Source organism: Triturus cristatus, chromosome 1_2 (genome assembly GCF_964204655.1).
Source record: "Triturus cristatus chromosome 1_2, aTriCri1.1, whole genome shotgun sequence".
NCBI lineage: Eukaryota > Metazoa > Chordata > Amphibia > Caudata > Salamandridae > Triturus > Triturus cristatus.
This window is the reverse complement of record NC_140580.1, coordinates 934,992,606-935,014,306: the sequence shown is the minus strand read 5'-3', so window position 1 is coordinate 935,014,306 and position 21,701 is coordinate 934,992,606. Positions and strand designations below refer to the sequence as shown.

Below are 21,701 nucleotides of genomic sequence, written 5' to 3'. Positions count from 1 at the left end.
GGCGTCTTTCGATATTCAGAAGTTGAGGAATCTGCAGGTAGCTAGAGTATCCATAGAAAGATTGTTACCGAAAGTAAGTATTTCTTAATATTCAGTGTTTTTCTCAAAAAATAAATACTGAAATTGCTGAACTTTGAAACCAGAATTCATGCTGCCATGTTCTACATTCTAGGCTAGAAGTACAGAAGCTCCCTTTCTTCTCATTTTAGTTTCCCCTGATCTCCAATATCTAATTTTCCCGGTTTATTTTGTCATGGTTGACTATAGGGCTTAGTGAACAAGCACTGAAATATTGATGAAAATTTCACATATTATAAAATTGATTAGCATTGTTATTCATTATCAGTATTTCTGGAACAGCTGTAGTGGTGAAAATGATTAGCAAATGGCACTTATCATTCTATAAAAATTTAATTTCCAGGTTTTCTCTATTGACCCTCTCGATGGACTTTGCTAGGTATCAGAAACAATGGCTGTAGCATATAGCTAGTGAATCAAGAGCAGAAGAACCAAACCCAGTAGCAGAAAAACTACACAAGACGCATAGTTACTGTATTAATCAACGACAGTGCAGCCTCTTTCAACCAGGACTACACTGTCAGCACTCCTCTCAGAACTGATGTAGAGATCACTTCCTCTCAGCTCCTTAAGCCTATAGCAGGCACTCGCCTTCCTAGACATCTACTGAACAGTTCAGGTTGCTGCACTTCAGGTACGTGTAGCTTGCCCTTAAGTCAGGTTCTCCTGCAGCACTCCTTCCTCTAAATTCTTCATTCAATTTCTTCCTTGTGATTGCTGTAGTGGCAGAACTCTTTGTAGTTGTGACCATGATCACAACTACAAACCCTGACTGCAGTGTTTACACTCGCTTTTAGCACTCATCAGCTGATTTTCCTATCACATCTCAATCCCTTGGTGATTCATGGATTTCTGAAAAGTGTGATAATTGAACATGTGATGTGGGACTCTTGGCAAGGCTATGTATTAGTTGTCAGTCTGTCTTTGTGCTTACTTGCCATCCATGTTAAATTTATCAAAAGTACAGAATAAATGCATAATACTGCATGACCAGTAACTGAAAACAAAGTCATCTTTGAGAGAACATCAGTGGAACCATCCTTTGGTTTACACAGAAACACCCGGAAATCTGACCCTGGGATCTATCCCAGGACATTTACATATGATTCCTTGTTTCCCAGTCAGACTCCCTCACAGAGGTCCTTCCCAATTCTTGTGACAATTCCCCATTCCTGTCCCTTCCCTTTTATGCTGTCCTATCGATAAGCAGATTTCCTGTCACTTAGTATCAACTCCACACATAAGCCTACTCTGTGGGTCCAACCACTCACTCCTCATTGCTCTTCCTCCAGTCTCTTCCCTACTTTTCATATCACATGCAGAATCCTTGCTCCATGGTTCTAATGCTTTCTAGGCCCTTCCAATTCACAAGCAAAGTCACCCTAAAGTCCCTGAAACCCACTCCTTGATCTGTGCCGCAGCTCGCCAAACATTTGGAACTTTCTTTAGAAAAATACTATTTGGTGTGGTGTTAAGCTGATGATTAAGATGTATTAATGCTAACGAGTCAACAGGTGCATCACTGTCTCCCTCCACAGCATCCAGAGGTACGCCGTCATTCCTCTATCTACGAACTCTGGTCTGATTGGGTGGGTACCTCACTGTGACACTCTGCACGCGCTGATTAGAGACTATCGAGAGAAGAAAAAGATCCTGCTGAACATTGAGCACCGCATCATGCTTCGGGTAAAGCCCTGACTATGCATATATATCAATGCCACCTTTGCTTACATTGAATCATTATTTTATTTCTTTGCTTTAAGGTTCCTCTATAGCACTTGTTTACTCTTCTGTATCATTCATCTTGCTCAAATCTCCAGGTTGTTTTCACCACAGGGATACCTCCTTGTTCCTTCACAGCAACTACTATTTTTTTTCTAGTAAAACAATCTGATTTTCTGTTGAACATGTGAAATGTTTGCATGTAGTTTTTGGTTTGCAAGCAATTACATGCTCATCCCCTCAGATTACCTGTCTGTTGAGTTCAATTTTCTCTGAACCTACCTGCTTTTGACCTTGCATCACCTACTTACATATCATCCTTAGAGCATACATCTCTTTTCAAGCTACCTGCTTGTCAATTCCACGCAAGTGGAATGAAGAAAAATTATTTTACACAGTCCAGCACACACACTCTATAACGTAACCATATATACCAAAAACTGATGTGCTGTTCCAGTATGTGACCATAGAATAGGTTTAAGCTGTGGTCTACTATAATCATATAGATACAGTGGATCTTAATAATAGTGTATAATTGACCTCACCTACCTAAGTGGCATGCTTCATCATCTGACTTACTCCTCGCTGGATAGGCACTGTTGTGCCCTGTGGTCTCCCATGGATAGGGCTCTTTGGCGGAGATCATTTTAATATCCCGGACTCGGTGTTTGCCAAGACTCAAGTCACTGCCCTGATGATTTGATGGTGATAGAAAGTAGATTGGGTATGTGGGTGGTTTAAAACTGGTTACAGGTACTCCCTCTAGGCTCTTTATTTATGGTGAGTACCTCTGCCAGTATTAAAACAGCGCTGAACCAGGACAGGCAATAATAAAACCTTTGTTGTGATCAGTAGGGTCAACATGTTTCATGCCCACAAGTGCCGAAACGTGTGGGCATTTTGTCAGGAACAAATTTAGACCCTAATCTATGCAATGGATTATTAAGTACTCCAGTAACTAGAAGAAAAAAGTAAAAAATTCAACATGCCCCCTTGACCTTAAAAACAAAAAAGTAAAAAAGAAAGATGATATAGAAAGATTATATCAATTGCTGTTGAAACTCATGGCACATATATTTATATCTATTTAAGTGCCCAAGACTTAACAACATGCAGCACACGTGTCTGGGCTCCTCATACAGGGGAGTGCTCACTCAGGGTCTGATGTACCATGCTTATAGTAAGAAAATCATGTGTAGTTGGAAAACTTAGGAAATTAGTTCAACGTGAGGCCTGTAGGTAAACTTTTAGCAAGATCCCTCACTGATACTGTGTGGCCCAAAAAAAACATACAAAAGTTTCAAGTCACATATGGACAAGAAATTGTTCTCTCGTTTGGAAAAGAATCAGAGTACACTTACATCAGTTTCAGAGGCGGCCATGCGGAATCCCTACCCTGCTTTTTGACTCCTTGTATTGTGACTGGAACGGGCAGCTGAGCCATATTTGTGCTCAGTTTCCCAGGAGATCTTGGCTACCATACTGATGTCGGCAGCCATATTGGTGATGGCTTATGCACACTGTTTGTGCCTGGATTCTGACTGCAAAGAAGCGCTGTTCCTGTGTTGTTGCTGTCTGGCCACTTTGCCACGCCTCGCGGCCCCCGCTTCGCGGGAGCCGCTCGTAGGCTTAGACTCTCTCTGGGGAACATCCTTTCTGCCTCCCTTCATGTGCTTTGAGCACCAACGCGCCCCTTGCAAGCTGTCATTTGGTCAACAGGGGTAGAGGCGGGACTGCGAGGACCAGCATTCCTAGCGGCGTGGATCGGCCGCAGCTGGTCCTCTTCCCGCCCCCTCCTCCTCCTCTTCAAATACTGTGTGGAGTGAGTGAGCCTTGGGACCCTTCCTGCAAAGAAGCGCTGTTCCTGTGTTGTTGCTGTCTGGCCACTTTGCCACGCCTCGCGGCCCCCGCTTCGCGGGTGCCGCTCGTAGGCTTAGACTCTCTCTGGGGAACATCCTTTCTGCCTCCCTTCATGTGCTTTGAGCACCAACGCGCCCCTTGCAAGCTGTCATTTGGTCAACAGGGGTAGAGGCGGGACTGCGAGGACCAGCATTCCTAGCGGCGTGGATCGGCCGCAGCTGGTCCTCTTCCCGCCCCCTCCTCTTGTTTTTTCCTTCATAGCTTTTGTGGACTACGCGCACGCGGGACGCGCGCGGGGCAACGGCCGGGGCGAAGACCGGGCAAAGAGCGGGCCGTTTGAGGCCGTTCGAGTACGGCAGAGTCCGGCCCAGGCCCACTCCCTCTGGACGTTCTGAAGACCACCCAAAAATGCCATTAAGATCAGGGAAGGTACGTACTGTACAAATTAATACATCTAATGGCGTCGTTTCTGGCCCCTTGGACGCTTTTATTACCCGGGCAACTGGCATCTTAGAAAAGGAAATTGCCATGGTTGAGAAAAGGCTCTCAATAGATCTGATTAGTGGAAAACGATCCTCGCTGGGGGCTTTAGCTACATCTGTCTCCCCTGTACCATCTGTACCCCATGCTGCCTTTAATTGTGTCCATACCATCTCCACGGACGCAATAGTTCATATAGAAAATATTGGGGATAGCCTGTCCACAAGAGACAAAATAATGGAAAAAAGGCTTAGTATTAACGACTCTAAAGATACGCAGGAGATTGGGATGGAGGATAATGACTCTGTGATTAATGAGGAGCAGGATTTTAGTCAATTATCCGGAACTCCTCTTCTTAATCAATCCAATATCTCTAATCCTGTTGTAAAGGCTACTTCACCTATATCCAACTCTGCCCCCAATACTAAAAAGAGAAAACGGGATTCTAGAATGTCAGGGGAAAGAAATATGACATCCAATAAAGCAAATACAGTTCAAGGGGAATGGCGCCAGGGGCCCGAGCCCCAATTAAGTTTGCTAAAACCTTCGGTGCCTAACAATAATAATATGCTATGCCCCTCACTTTTGGCTTTGGGTTCCTCCACCACATGTCCCATGTGCCTCAATAGTGATGAGGCTCTGCTGGCAAAAATGGAGGCCATGTTTAAAACACTACTTTTACCAGTCCTGGAGCAGACTAGGCTCATGACCTCAAAGATCGATAGTATGGAGGGTCTGATCCAATCAAACCACGCGATGCTGCAAGCATTGTGTGGCTTAAATAATAAGGGCACTGTTAATGTACCAGCACCAAGTAAGGCACCTAATAAGATTACTAGTAAAAATATGGAAAACGGCAAAAATTCCCTCAATAAAATGACAGGAATAAATAACACCATAGCTAAAGGGGGTCAAAAAACCAATACCTCTTCTACCATCTCTTTTAAACCAGGTGTTAGTTCTCAGATTCAGACATTAAAGCCCCAAACGAAAATAGAGGCTAAACAAAATATGGTTGGGCGTCAACACATGGGTCCTCAAATACAATCTAATATAAATTGTCCTTCACCAATCTCTTCAAGAACTCAAAATATTGCTTCTACCAGTCGCAGGGAGGGGGGGCGTAAAAGGCCGAACATCCCCAGTGTTGATCTCCCACCTGAAGCGGCTCTATACACCATCGTCTTGACAGGCGTAGCACCATTAAAACCAGGATTTAGGGAATCATATGGTGACCTTCGTAATAAAGTCACCTTTTGGCTGAACAAAAATCGTCTGCTACCCCCCTCCACTCCTACAGAGATATTGTATGTGAGGAGAGTTGATTGGGTGGGGCCTGAGGCTAAAGATCTAGAAGGAGACTGTATCCTTATATCGTTCAAAGACTCATGGGTAGTAGATGCTATTAAACGAGTACCCAGATTTGCAAGGCAGGGGGATGTACAAACATTAGATTTATCCTACTTCTACCCGCGCAGGCATATACCCTTCCAATCTTATCCTCTGTTCCGTAAAGGTCCTGCTGCAAGACATCCCATGGCATTGACTCCGATTGACTGCCAGCGCCCCTTTCTCTTTAATCATTTTGGCCCCCTTTCTGACTTGGAAGCTATAGATTGACTTAACAAACCCTTTAGCGAGTCTCCGACTGGTAGTGTGATAGCCCAAGTCCCCAGTGAATATAATGTGGTATGCCTAATTCTACCGACCAATCTAGTTGACGGGGAGGGAGGCCGAACATATCTGCCAAACAGCCCTAGACCACACGTAGTTATCCAGGGGTCCCAGATCGAGGAGAAAATCATTGCCCCGGTAGACTGTGTTGAGCATCTAGTGGATAATGATAGTACAGGGGCTGCTCATGGATCTGTACAGCACTTACACTATATGTTGCCAGGCAATTTGAATGACCATCTAAAAATTTTGTCCTGGAATATAGCGGGTATTAAGGCACGCCTTGTGTCTGCGGATTGGTCAAGTTTTATGGACAACTACGATATTATCCTGCTGCAGGAAACATGGGCAACGGAACCTGTCCATAAGCTGGGCTATTCTAACTTTTTCAAACCCGCAATTAAAGGAGGTAAAGGGCGGGCCGCAGGTGGCCTGTTAATCTGGGTGAAACATTCCTTGGGCTTTTATCCAACAGAGTTCCCAGTGGAGAATCAGGATCTGTTATCCATTGTTTTGAACAAAGGGAACAAGCAAGCTATGAATATCATTAACATCTATGTTAGAGGCCTTTCTGGCGGTCGATGCCCACCCCTGTTGAACCTTGTTGATCACATGATAACGAAAATGGTCGGAGGTATTACTACCATCATTGCTGGGGACCTAAATTGTACTATAGAACCTGTGCTAGATATGGGAGACACATGGACTATGGCAGATGATTCTGCTTGGGGTATTCCAGACTTACAAGTGGAGAAGATGGCTAAAGCTACAGAGGCTGCAGTGTCTTGGACGGCCTTTTGCTTACAAAATGGGTTTAGGGCATGTAATGGCCGCTCTGCCTCTGATGCGAAGGGAAAAAGCACTTTTGATAATGGCCATAGGCAAAGCTGCATTGATTATATTTTACTGGATATGGAGCATTGGGCTCTCTTAATTGATATGGTAGTTTTAGAGCGCCCGGAAAGCGATCATAACCCACTGTCCCTATCGATGAAGACACCGGATTTAAGTAGAAGGGAGGAACCATCTGCAACTTATACAGGGGATGTCCTACTTACTAATGATAGGAGGAGATTGAAGTGGTCACAGGTTATAGAAGATGAATGCTTATTAAATAATATTAATGCAGTAGTAGGAAATGCACTCAATGAAATGTTGCAAATAGATATGTCGGGGGTGGAGATTGGAGCTGCAAATAGTGTGATGGGTGTTCATATTAAGTGCTTTGACAGCTTAAAATCAATGCTATCCAAACCATATAGGAAAGTTGTTACTAAAACTAATCCCTTGCCCCAAAAATGGTATAACAAGGACTGTAGAGAGGCACATACAGCTCTCATCTCTGCCATTAAATTTCGTGACATGGTCAAAGTGAGAACTGCTAGACTCCATTACAAAAAAACCCTTAGCAAAGCCAAAAGGGAGTGGGAGGATGAGTTCTGGTCAGATCTTTTAGAGGCATCATCCTCTAATAACCAGAAAAGGTTTTGGGAGTTGGTTAAATGGGGCAAAAACATTGACTCTTCCACACCCGGAAATAATGTGCCACTCGAGGATTGGGTATCATTTTACTCGGCCCAATTTAGAGCTGGGGACGATGATACTTCAAATCCCTCAGGCAATCCATTCACGCAGACCCCAGAAAGCGGGAAACTCATTTTTACGGTTGCTGAGGTTGAGTTGGCATTGGCACTTACTCTCCGAGGCAAAGCCCCAGGTATGGACCTAATCCCGGCGGATCTTTTTAAATCTAATCCCACTTTGTGGCTCCCGTATATCACTAGAATAGCTCATACTCTGGTACTTGGAGCTACAGTCCCGAAATCCTGCAAGGGGCAGAAATAGTTCCAGTCTATAAAAAGGGTGATAAATCTATTCCAGCAAACTACCGCCCTATCAGTTTAATCGACTCGATCCAAAAGATAGTGGCGCGTATGGTTTTGGGAAGGGTCCTGGGTTGGATAGAAATGGAGAACATCCTGTCCCCCATGCAGGTGGGCTTCAGATCGGGAATGAGCACCATAGATCAGGTTTTTAGATTCTGCCTGATCTATTGGAAGGAGGTTTGGCTAGGTGGTGGTAACATCTATGCTGCATTCATTGATCTGAAGTCCGCCTTCGATCTGGTGCCCAGGGACAGGTTGTGGGGTGTACTGGTAACCTTGGGATGCCCACCCGAATTATTGGACCTTATCATAAGACTCCACGAGGACAACTTTGCGAGGGTGAGGTGGGGGGGTCAGGGACAAGTCACAGAAACTTTCCCCGTAACCCGAGGCGTCCGCCAAGGGTGTGTCATGGCCCCTACCCTGTTTCTTCTTTTTATCAACCAAGTTGTTAATTTTTTCTTGGATACTACCACTGATGCCCCAATGTTGGCAGGGATGAGGTTCCCGCTACTCATCTTTGCAGATGACACTCTAATCCTCTCTAAAACACGCAGCGGACTACAGCGGGCTTTGGACCGCTTTGAGGAGTTTTGTGCCATCAACAACCTGGTAGTCAACGTGGGGAAAACAAAATTTATGGTCTTTACAAAAAACCACCCAGTCCGAAGTTCAGTGAAGATGAATGGAGTAAACCTTGAACAGGTTGATACCATGACCTATCTAGGGGTCACCCTTGATAGTCGTCTGAGATGGAAGGATCAGATCAATATGCAACAACTCAAACTTGCCAGGCTTACTGGCTGTCTCGTTAAAGAGCAGAAGGAATCAATCACTAGACGGGTCCTGCCGGCCCTTAAGATCTATGATGTTAAAATTTCTACAGCCATCTTATATGGCGCAGATCTATGGGGTCATATGGACTTGTCTAATCTGTATAAAACTCAATGTAGATTCCTCCGAAATCTAGTGGGCCTCCCACAGTCTACACCCTCGCTCCCTCTCTGCTTAGATCTCGGCACCGCCCCCATAAATGAAATGGCAAGATTTAGGTTAGTGGCAATGTGGAGACGAATATGGACATCCCCAGACTTATTCCTTTTTGCAAAGGAATTGTCAGAAGTTAGGTCCATCAGGGGTTCAGGGAAAATACCATGGCTCATTGCTGTAAAAACAATTCTGATAGACATGGGCTTGGAACATCTTTGGTCATCCCCACAATCTAATCCCTTCCCACCTAAAGATGAATTCAAATCTCTATATTGGGCCACTACCCGCCTAAAAAGAGTGATGCTGTCCAATAAAAATGACCTCACCGGCAGGTTTCTAACATTCAAAATTGACCTATTGAGAGAGCCATACTGGGATGTTATTTCCCGACCGCTAGATAAGAAATTGTACCATCAGTTTAGAGTGGGCGCTTTGCCATTAAACATCTTTCTGAACAAATGGTCCACAGGGATATCACCTTATTGTATGTGCTGCTTAGGTCATATTGAGTCAGAAGGTCACTTCCTTTTTGCCTGTCCTAGGTATGGAGCACCTCGGAAAAAATGGTTAAAACCTCTGTTCCAAAATTTACCATATAAAACAGTAATGGAAGCTATACAGGTGCTCAGGACTAACACCTCAGAGGTTTTTGTGGTAGCCTTGGCAAAGTACTTGGGCTGGGCTTGGCTCCTTAGGTTAAAAAAGCGCTCGTCTTAGCGCTAAGTGCAAAAGTTGTTCTGCTATTTGCCATAATCTGTTTAGTTTAAGTATACACCTGCTAAACCACCCAACGACCCTACGACTATGTCTTATTAACTGCATTCATTGTTCGCAATCTAGAACTGTAATCCTAACTTTTTAAATATTTTTTTTGCTTTTTTTTTTTTTTTTTTTTGAAATTCAATCCTGTTTTATTCACTTGTTAAGAAATGTTCTTTTTGTGCACTTATGTATTTTTGTGAGTGTCTAAATAATAATTATGTTTATTGATTCCCTTTGGATATTTTAAATGAACCAGTTATATTTTCTTTTTTTTAATATGTCTTTTATGATTGCTAATAATCGAAATAAAGACTTTGAAACCTGAACCTGAAACCTGACTGCTATAATCTCCATCAAAGAGTCCCAATCCATGGGAGCCACTGGGCATTTCAGAGCCCATTCAATGAGGAGCAAGCCGATGATTAAGCATGCTACGTAGGTGGTTAAGGGCAATTATATCTTATTATAAGGATTCCCTGTATCTATATGAATATAGTAGACCATAGCTTAAACTTACCATATGGTCCCATAATGGAACATCACATCAATTTTGTGATATATACCTGGTTGTCCCCTCAGGCTACCTGCTTTTTCCTAATCAACTGTAGCTCATCCATGAGCCCTGAAAATCTTTATCTCCCCACAGACTGCTCATATATAATAAGGGAAAGCTCTTTCTCTCTTCAAACTGCGTGCCTGTCCATGATCTCTAAAAGATTCAGTCTCCCCTTAGGCACATGTTATAACTAGTACAAGCTCCATTTCACCTTAAACTGCCTTCTTCTCTTTACATGTAAGCTTCTCTCTCCTCAGGCTGCCTTATTACTGGGTCCTCCATTCCACCTCAAACTGCTGTCTTTCCTGTTCTCAGGGCATCCTAGCTCTTTTTAGCATGTTCAATAATTCCTGGTCCTAAAGCTGTACCCACTGCTCTGAACATCAGCTTGTCCATAGTCCCAAGAAAGCTCCGAGTTTGCAGCCGATGTTGTGGATTCACGTGGGCTGGGCTCTCCTGCTAATCTAGTGTTGGGTCGTGGTCCAACCTCTGTAGGATCTGTTACCTTTGTTTACCAAGAGAACAAGAGGAAATGTCTTGTGTGTAAGGCTATTTAGGCAAAAGTACAGTAAAACAAAGGAGGGGTTGGTATTGGGAACTTTAGACTCCTATGGAACAGAAATCCTCTCTTGAGCCTCCTCAAATTCATTTGCAGAAAGATTGGAGGAAGGCACCGAAATGGGGCGGTTTTGAGGAAGGCAGCTAACCCTGTTTAATTTTAACCTGGAAAAGGAGGAGTGAAGACCACCTCCAGCTGAAGCAGAATCCCAAACCAAAGTCTATAGTTCTGCTCTTACTCCAAAGAAGCACAGTGTCCAGTGAAGACACCACACCTAGGAGACATGCCACAAGTACATCAACACAATCTTCTGATGGATACATCTGCCAGTGGATTCCTCACCTTGTGAATATCCCCTGCGCCAGCATTCCACAGAACTTTTTTCCCCAGCTTTCTACGCCGACGTGGACGTCATAATACTTCGGCTCCGCTCGCGACTCCGTATGACGTCACCGGAGCCATAAGAGAGCCACGTCGGCGTGATGACGTCAGTTCCCTTTTTCCCGCGCCGTCGACGCGTAACAGTTTTCCAGCACTCTCCTGCTACTTTGTAGTCTTGTAGTGGGTTATTGTTTCTAGATTCACCATGTCTTCGACAAGGAAGTCAGGTTTCAAACCTTGTAGGGAATGTGGGGGCCACATGTCAATCACTGACCCCCATGAGGATTGTTTGTGGTGTCTTTCTTCTGACCACGACGTGGAGGACTGTTCCAGCTGCAGAAGAATTAACCCCAAGGCCCTGAAGGAGAGAGAGGCGAAACTCTTCATGGCCAAAGCAAAGAAGGAAAAAAGAGGTAGAAAGAAGCAGAGATCGAGGCCGGAGTCGTCGACTCCGCACTCTTCGAAGTCGAAGAAACATCACAAGAAGAGGAAGCATAGCTCTCGGCGCCGGTCCTCGAGGAGTAAGACTTCGAGATCGCCGTCGCCTCGACGTCGAAGTAAGGATGTTGTATCTCCTTCTCCATCTCCTAGGAGGTCTCCAGAGAGGTCGCCTTCGCCGAAGCGGACTCCGGCGCGGTCCCCGGCGCGGTCCCAGGCGCAGTCTCCGGCGCAGTCACCGGTGCAGTCACTGGCGCCAGTGGAGTCTTCTGCTTCTGACGCTGAACAGGAACAAGAGAAAGAGCTTTCTCCAGGACCAGCTGATCCTGCGGCGCCTGTTGAGGACACTTCGGCTCCGGGTACTCCTCGACCGGATTCAGAATCAATCCCTTATCCGCAGTTCCCGGCGCCGGGGGCAGATTCAACGCATTTCCTTAATGCGATGTATGGGATTTTTCAATGGGCTGCCTTCCCAGCCGGCGCACCATCTGGTCCCGTGGGTTCTATGGCATAAACCTTTGGAGTGCCGCAGCATTATGCTCAGGCCCCATTTATGCCCTTTTTGCCGATGGCTCCTTCGTGGCAGTTTCCGGCGCCGTCTGGTGATCCATCTCGGCTTCGTCTGGAGCGGCATTTTTCGGAGCCTTCCTCGACGCCGTTGCCGACTCCCTCGGCTCCGCGCCTGGCGCCTCCGGCTCCGACGCCGCCGACGCCACGTTCGGTTCCACCGACTCCGCGTACGGCGCCACCGACGCCGGTTCCTCGGATCCGTTCAAGGAGAGAGGCCCAGAGAGTCTTGGAAGAGGAGCTTTATAGGGAGGAAGTGGAAGAAGGTGAGGTGGATGCATCTTCTGATGACTTTGAAGGCATTCAGGATGCTAGTGGTCTTGATATCACTCTGGAGTGGGAGCATTCTTCGACTAGGTCTTCACCACCACAAGAATTGGCCCCCTATCATTCAGTTATCAAGAAGGCCGCAGAGTTGCTGGACTTGCAGTTACCCTCTGCTGAATATAAGCCAAACATCCTAACTGAAGTCCTGCATTCACCAACTTCGAATGTTGAACCCTTGTTGCCTTTTAATGAGGCTATCTTAGAGCCTGTAATAGATGTTTGGCGTATGCCACTCTCTTCGCCTGCAGTATCCAGACAAGTGGCAAGGAGATATAGGGTGGCTCCGGGAGATCCAAGCTTTCTTTCTTCCCACCCTTCTCCAGAAAGCCTTGTGGTGCAAGCTTCATGTTCGAAGCATTCTTCAGGCGCCTTCCCTCAGACTCCTGCGGATAGGGATTATAAAAAGACTGATCAAGCAGCCAGAAAGGTCTTTTCTTCAGGGAGCATGGCGCTTAAATCTACTAATGCCACTTGTTTATTAGGGCGCTACGTTCATGCACTGATGGACTCTATGACATTATTAGCCCCTAAGCTGCCAGAAGGAGAGAAAGCTTCTTTTATGTAGGTGGTCACTGACACTCAGGCTGCTGCAAGGCAAGTAATTCAGTCGGGACTAGACACGGCTGATTCTGTGGCAAGGATAATGGGGTCTTCGATAGCCACCCACTAGGAGGCAAACGTGGCTTCGTTCTTCTGGCTTCTCCACTGATGTTCAAGCCACTTTGGTAGACTTGCCTTTTGATGGAGAAAAACTTTTTGGCGAGAAGGCTGATTCTGCCTTGCAAAGATTTAAAGATCGCAGGGTTACGGCGAAATCTTTGGGACTACAGACTCCTGCTAAGGGATTTGGTCTTAGGAAATTTAGAGGCTTTGGGAGATCCTCATTTCATTCCTTCCGGCAACCTCAGCAGCAACAGCAGCAGCAGAATCCCCTCTATAGGTCGTATAGAGGAAGGCAAAGGGGACGGAGAGGTTCTGGCCACAACCCATCTTCATCTTCTGCCTCCTCTGCACCCAATGAAGCTTCAGGGAAGCAGCCCTAGATCCCCCATCCTAGATCATGTGAGACCTGTGGGGGGTCTGGTGTCCCACTTTTGTGCGAGGTTGGAAATCTGTTACGACCGACCTTTGGGTTTTAAACCTCGTGAAGACTGGGTACGCCCTTCCCTTTCGGGAGTTTCCTCCCCCTTACCCTCCTTGCCAGGGTTTTTGCTCAGAAGACCATCTGCTTCTTCTGCAGAAGGAGGTTCTTACTTTGTTACAAAAAGGTGCGATAGAGGTGGTTCCGGAGCAGGAAAGGGGTCTGAGATGCTACTCCCGGTATTTCCTGATTCCCAAGAAGGACGGCAGATTGCGTCCAATCCTGGACCTCAGAATCTTGAATTTTTACCTGAAACAGGAGAAATTCAAGATGCTGACCCTTGCGCAGGTTATTCAAGCGTTGCAGCAAGGAGACTGGATGGTGTCGATCGACTTGCAGGATGCGTATTTCCACATCCCAATCCGGAAGTCGCACAGGAAGTCTCTCCGTTTTACGGTTGGGTCGCAACACTACCAGTTTGCGGTCCTCCCGTTTGGTCTTACTACCTCACCTCGAGTCTTCACGAAGGTGATGGCAGTGGTGGCTGCTCATCTCAGGAGGTCGGGGATTCCAGTTTTTCCATACATGAACGACTGGCTTCTGAAAGCGAAGTCCCCAGAGATGGTGCAGAATCATTTGCAGGTAACATCTCAGCTGTTATTCGACTTGGGCTTTTCAATCAATGTGCCCAAATCTCACCTAGTGCCCTCTCAACGCAACCTGTTCATAGGGGCGGTACTGGACACTACTGTGTGTCGAGCATTTCCTCCTCCTCAAAGAATTCTCGACATTCAGGAGAAGATCCCTTTATACCAAAATGGAGCGGTTGTTCCAGTTCTGAAGGTCCTTCGTCTGCTCGGTCTGTTCGCCTCTTGCATTCTGTTGGTCAACCATGCACGCTGGCACATGAAGGCGCTCCAGTGGTGCCTCCGCAGGCAGTGGTATCAGCACAAAGGAGATCTCAGGGAGTCGATCAGGATCCCCAGAGAAGCTGCAGCGGATCTATCTTGGTGGAGCGTGGGGGGCAATCTGTATCAAGGAAAGCCCTTCCATCTGCCTCCATCGGTGGCCACGGTGATAACGGATGCCTCCACCCTGGGGTGGGGTGCTCATCTGGGGGATCTGGAGATCAAGGGTCTTTGGTCTCCAGAGGAAAGGTTGCTTCACATCAACCTTCTGGAATTGCGGGCGATTCGTTTGGCGCTCAAGGCCTTCCTCCCTTCCCTTCGCGGCCAGTCGGTTCAAGTCCTGACAGACAATACTACCGCGATGTGGTATGTCAACAAGCAGGGAGGAGTAGGGTCGTTTCATCTCTGCAGGGAGGCGTTACGGCTTTGGTCCTGGGTTCAGGATCATCGGATTTGCTTGATGGCAAATCATCTGGCCGGGGTGCTGAACGTTCGTGCGGACAGTCTCAGTCGGCAGTTCTCCGCCGACCACGAGTGGAGGCTCCATCCGGAGGTGGTTCGTTACGTCTTTCGGACGTGGGGAACTCCTCGGATGGACCTATTTGCCACCCGCGAGAACGCGCATTGCCCGTCATTCTGCAGTCTCCAGTTTCCGATGCAGGGGGCGTTGGGGGACGCGTTTCAGTTGAGTTGGGGCTCACAACTCCTTTACGCGTTTCCTCCCATACCTTTGATTCCTCGGGTTCTGAGGAAGATTCGCCAAGACCGGGCCCAAGTTATTTTGGTCGCCCCGGATTTGCCAAGAAGGGTGTGGTACACAGATCTTCTCCACCTCTCCTCGTGCCCTCCGCTCCGTCTCCCTCTGAGGGCAGACCTCCTCTCGCAGTCGGAGGGGCAGGTTCTACACCCCCACCTCCAGAGCTTACACCTTCATGCCTGGAGATTGAACGGGGCAACCTGAATTCCTTCTCTCTCCCGCCTGATGTGGTGGATGTTATTTTATCGGCCAGGCGACACTCCACCAAGTCCATTTACTCATATGGGTGGTCTAAGTTTGTTAAATGGTGTGGAGAGAGATCCGTTGACCCTTTAAAAGCCCATCTTTCCAATGTGCTTCAGTTTGCTCTTACCTTGGCTCAACAGGGCTGTGCTGTGGCCACGGTTAAGGGCTATCTATCGGCCTTATCGGCTTTTCTGTGTCTTCCGGATCAGCCGTCTTTATTTAAATCTCCTATTGTATTAAGATTTATCAAAGACCTTAATAATAGGTTCCCACCTACTCCTTTTGTAATGCCACAGTGGGACCTTAATCTTGTCTTAACTTTCTTGATGGGGTCCCCTTTTGAGCCCCTTCATAGTTGCCCTTTGAGGCTGTTGTCTTTTAAGACGGTCTTTCTTGTAGCCATAACCTCGGCAAGGAGGGTGAGTAAGCTTCAAGCTCTTAGTTCAAAACCCCCGTTTTTATCCTTGCATGCTGAAAGGATGGTACTCAGGACCAGGGCTGCTTTCCTACCTAAGGTAGTTACTCCCTTTCATCTGTGGCAGTCTATTACTCTCCCTGTTTTTATCCACCTCCTCATCCCTCCAAGGAGGAGGAAAGACTTCATCGTCTGGACCCAAAAAGAGCTGTGAGCTTTTACTTGGACAGAACGAAAGAGTTTTGTTTAGACGATCAGCTCTTCGTGGGCTATGTTGGACATTCTAAAGGAAAAGCTGTGCACAAGCGCACTCTGTCCAGATGAATCATCCTGGCCATCAAGATCTGCTACGCCCTTGCTGGTAAGGTTCCTCCCGAGGGTATTAGAGCTCATTCAACTAGAGCTAAGTCTTCTACCTCTGCTTTGGCTAGGGGTGTTCCTGTGGCAGACATTTGTAAAGCCGCGACTTGGGTCTCCCTCCATACTTTCGCAAAGCATTATTTCTTAGACTCTGAGAAGAGGAGGGAGGTCCACTTTGCGCGCTCTGTCTTGCAAGATTATTTGGTATAGGAAAGTGGACACCCTACTCCGGGAGTGGGACTGCTGTGGGAATCTATTCACAAGGTGAGGAATCCACTGGCAGATGTATCCATCAGAAGAACAAGATACTTACCTTCGGTAATGCTTTTTCTGGTGGCTACAGTATCTGCCTGTGGATTCCTCACTGATCCACCTTTGTATACCTTAAAAGATGTCTTGCTTGAGATGTTGTTATACTTTGTAGCTTCTTTATTTCTGGTACATTGGTAGGAAATGCTTGTTTTCTTTAGCTTTCCTTTTGTATATGTACTATGTATATTTGATTGAATATTGTATACTGTGTATACTTTGGATCTGTCGTTGGTCCACCTGTTCGCCTCGGAGGCACGGAAAAAATGGGTGTAACTGACGTCATCACGCCGACGTGGCTCTCTTATGGCTCCGGTGACGTCATACGGAGTCGCGAGCGGAACCGAAGTATTATGACGTCCACGTCGTAGAGAGCTGGGGAAAAAAGTTCAGTGGAATGCTGGCGCAGGGGATATTCACAAGGTGAGGAATCCACAGGCAGATACTGTATCCACCAGAAAAAGCGTTACCGAAGGTTAGTAACTTGTTCATCTGGCTCTGAAAAAGACAGATCGACCTCAAAAAGAAGATCAACACTGTGACTGACCTCCAAGTAAGGACTGGGACACACAATCAGACAGACCTCAAAAGGAGAATTGAGGTCAAGACACTCCTTGCCTCAAAAGGGGTATAAACTGGTTTGTCATGTAGTATTTGATCATTTGGCACCAAAACGCAATTACACAGATATGTTACCTTATATCTTGCAGTCACTTCCTGCCAGGAGGTGACTACAAAAAGTCTCGGATGGACTTTTGACCCCAAAACAGTCTCTTTCTGGCACTCAGGACACTATAGAAGACAGTGGCCATATTGATGTCAGTGGCTGCATTCATATATCCTGAAACCGAGTGCATTGTGTCCCAATCTCCACCACATACCTATTTCTGTAGATCATCACAGAAAAGGGGAAGGTTGCAATGAGGCCCTTTAGGAGAACATTAAAAACTCCCCCATTTTGAAAAAAACTGCCCCATTTTGAAAAAGAACAAAACCCAAGAAGTCTTTATGGTGTGTTATCAACATAACTGTAGCATCCAGTTCCAAAGGAGCTCAGGCTGCACGAGTGCTCTCTTGTTCCTTGACGCTTGGGACTTAATATTCCTATCATCACTTCCTACTGCTTAAAGACATTTGCTGTTGATCTGAGGCTGTCTCCTCTCTTTCCTTCTCATTAAACCGCTGTACCTCAAAAGCATTCTCACCTTTAGAAATGAATGAATATTTTCGAATGAATCTTCCCGGTTCTAATGGTACCCTTGCATATGTTCAAGCTGCCGTTGACAGAAGTGATTACACACCACAAGCTTCTACACTTTCAAATATAAACCTATAACATGCAGTTTCTCCCCTATTGGTGAACTATCTATCCATTGCATTATAATGATATCCCAGAATGCGTGCAACACATCTTAATTTGTATAAGAAAAATAACCTCTCCTTCAGTGGGACCCAGCTAGAGATCCTGACGACAAGGCTTTTGTCCCTATACCTTAACATTTTAAGTGCTGCCAGAAGCGGATGCAATGCCAACACAGCACAAAATATAAAAAATATTGATACTTGTGTCTACTCAGACCATTATTTCAACACTTCAATTACAACAAGCATTTGCAATGCAATAGGTCTCGCATTTACGCAAGTTTGAGCTATTGACGTTGCACATAATGCCTTTTATTTTTGTTTTTAAAACATAAATAAAAGGTAGTGTCATTTACAATGCCAATAGCTTAAATGTACGTAAATGCGAGACCTATTGCATCACAAATGCTTATTAAATTAAACTACAACATAAACACGAACAGCCATCCTCTGGGACAGATCACTACTCCACCCCTCGTGATGACATGCTCTTCCCAGATAATTAGTTCCCAAAAGGCCTGTAAATCCCATAGCTCAGGGGAGCAGCGCACACAACGCTGTCTAGGGAAACAACCGGCATCAAGTACCGGTGTCTAAGAAGCTTCTTCAGGGCCGTGAGGTAGTGGCTAGGGAGGAGAAACGCACATGTGAAACTTTGTTTATAAGCCTGTGAAACAGAGGCGTTGGTTGCCATGAGATACAAACATAGCTCTGGGCACCATACATTGTGCAAGAGAGCAGGCGGTGAGGCAGTACATACTTGGAGGCTGACGTGAAAGAGCAGCAGCAATAAACACATGAAAGAGCAGATAGTATGTATCGTCCATCAGCCGGACAGAAACAGAGTAGAACATGTTTATCAGGCTAGTAGATCAAAAGTAGAAAATGTATATTTTTTTAATTGGGTCCCCTTTATAAATGCAGTATTTTGCAAGGGATGCAAAAATCAGTTGAGCGGCTGTAGACCAGCAAATCAACCATTGTGGACGTAATTACTGGCTTTCCCAAAACAACCTGCTTGCTACAGCTTCCAAGGCAAAGAAAAATTGTTAATAACATACAGACATGGATTTCCTTCTTAAATGGGACCATGTTTCCACTTGGAGGCACAAAAGCATCTGTCCAACTACCAATCTGTTTTCTAGCTCAGGAATGGGACTCAGGAGAGTATTGGCTGACACTTCCTATGAATAATGTACTGTTGGTACCCAGCTGCAGTGGGAACTGCCCAGAGCTTTTGAGACTGTGGACCAACCTGTTCAGTCAGACACAGCAGTCTTGGTCTGAGGGCAAGGCCTCGACTGGTTCAGAGTTTTCTAGAGAGGAGGATCTTCAGATGGTAGGAATTGGGTTTCAAACACCTCTTGCACTAACAATGTGCTGGTTAAAACAGATCACCCCATAACCGGTGACACCCATCATATATTGACTCTGTCTTCTACAAGTACGATAAGATATTTGAATGAACCCACTGTCCTAGCAGACAATACCCAACTGCGGCTGACAGAATCTCTGGAACAGGTCTCCTTTAGCCTCCATGAGGTCTCTGAGGTGTCTGTCTGCTCTCGTGTGATGTAACCCAGCTTTTAATGTTTGATCATGCTTGGTCACTTGACATAAAATTTATGTCATGGATTGCTAGTGTGAATTACTGCATGCGTCAACACTGCCAGAGGTATCTGGTAGATAGTAGAACCCAATCTGTTAGTAGCTCGCTCTAGGTGTGGTCCTGAGATTTCTTGTGCCCTACGGTAATACTTAAACTGGAAGAATGCCATACCCCTCGTGGCTAGCTGATGTCTTGCTCTCTCCCCACAATGGGCAGATTCCCTTCATTCTTCAAGTGCTACCATTTCATTGGACGGTCAAAAGAGGTTACAACCGAACACCACTGGAACCAAGATGATCCTGCTAGGTTGAAAAGGAGGCCCCTTTCTAGCTAACAGACCTATCTATGCTTCCTCGGGCCTGGACAGCACAATCAGCAGATTACAAAGGCATGCCTTTGGTTGTCACAGACAGTGGACTGTGGTAGATCCTTACCCCACAAACCTCCACGGTGTGTGGAAAGAGCATCTGCCAATGCTCTTTGTAGAGCAGGTCTTTTTAATGTTCCCTCCCAGCACTGGGCTATCACGTTATGTAGCTCCCATGTGTTGCACAATCATCACTTTGTGCCGGGCTGTGGGATACCGAGCTAGAAGGCATGCATCACTGTTTATCCAGCTGCTGTACACATGGCCTGGATCCTTCACTCTTTCTCCAGTTGCCCAACACAAAATGTAGTTTCTCTGCTCTTTATCATCCTGGGTGGCTAGCATTATACATTAAACCCACTTCACTGCAACAACATTTAAAGACCATCGAGAATAAAATAGAATGTCCACACCAAGTTATACAGCTGCCAGACAAACAGCTCGGATTCTCGATTCTTTATTTGGCTTTGGGGCGTATAGGAACACATTCATTATTTGTCTGGCTGCTCAAAACTAAGTGGGATTTGTTTTCTTTTTGTCGGCGGTACGAGAATGTGAAGGTTTGTTTATGATGATAAAACTTTCTTATAAACAAAAACAATCCCCACACACATACACTCTTACCTCACTTGTCAATGGATCCGTCGGAAAGATGCAGAAATATAATCTCCGGGGAGGCAGCTTTCTTCCTGCTCGACGCCTCTCTTGCTACATTCACAAAGGCCGTCAGTGAAACTCCCAGCATCCAGAGGAAGGGGGTCAGAGTGCCATGGGGCCTGCGGGGTCACTGCCGAGGCAGCATTCAGCAGACAAGTCTGTAAATCCAGAAAGAAAAGGCTCCCAAAACTCCACAAAAGGCGTGTCAACAATAAGATCCTCCTGAGAAAGTCTGTGTGCTCCAGTCAGAAGTCCAGTGGTAACAACTGTAAATCCAACTCAGTGAGTTTTAAACTGTAGTCCAAAAGCCATGTGACGCGGAGAAACGGTTTCCAAATTAAAGTTTGCTGTTAGACTATCAAAACTAGCCACTAGATGGCAATCTAACCCCACACTAATAGCCAGCATAAACTAAAAATTAACAAGCGCGTGGTAGGAGCATGTGAAAGCTACCATCGCTAGAGAGGAGATGCCAGAGAGGAGACGCCATGTGCGTGCACATCACCTGTCCGTGCGCGCACATGGTTTGTCTCCCTTCGCTAGCAAAACCGACATGTCTCGCCAAGGCGAAGCAGTGCATGCGCTGCGTTTGCAAGGCGAGACCTAAAAAGAACCTCTAGATTATGATGCTCAGAAATCTCCTCCTGCTGCTCCACATGAACCATCAGCTAGACCTTACCAGAGCTCCTTGCTATTTGAGCTATTACAACTCAGGATACATTAAAGCATGGAAGCACATGCATTAAAACCAGACCTCGAACCAAATATGAAAAGAAGCAACCATAATCTGTGGGAAATGTGACACATAACTCCATCTGTAATAGAGCTAGACAGGCTTCCATTGGAACTGTGTTTCAATTTTCTTTGTGTGGGGTACACAATCTTAAGTCACAAATATCTTAAACCCTAGCAAAAACTGTTTCCCCAACACCACGAGCTAGACTCACCGATCATACAAAGTAAAGGGAGTCAGTTCAGATCCTGTTCACATTCTGGAGAACTAATCTAATGGCAAAACCAATCAACAGTACCCCCATCTGGAATGCATTGGACCCCTCTGAAGATCCTGTCCTTTCTCCACAATCAAGAAGGTTGGTTCCAAAGTGACCCTGTCTAAGGAGACCTTCAATTCCCATCAAGGTGCCTTTGGAGCTACCCCACTTCCCCTCTCCACATGAATCAGTACGACCATCCAGTTTCAGTATAATGCCCATTCATCTTCTGCTTGGGCTAACACCGGTTCGACAGAATAGATGGGCCCACACATCTACTCTGCGTCAAGGCCTACCAGTGACCTTGCGCTGTCCACTTGAGGGTTACAACATGACCTCAGGTGATATGTCTCGTTTT

General features: G+C 46.0%; 1 protein-coding gene across 2 annotated transcripts in view; it reads left to right on the top strand.

The window, feature by feature from the left end:
• MTOR (mechanistic target of rapamycin kinase) overlaps positions 1–21,701 on the top strand; it is a 1,008,697-nt gene that overhangs the window by 929,341 nt on the left and 57,655 nt on the right. For both annotated transcript variants that reach the window (XM_085609875.1, XM_085609873.1), the window contains one exon: positions 1,617–1,764. In XM_085609875.1, coding sequence (XP_085466001.1) covers positions 1,617–1,764 — 148 coding nt within the window. The remainder of the gene's footprint in view (positions 1–1,616; positions 1,765–21,701) is intronic.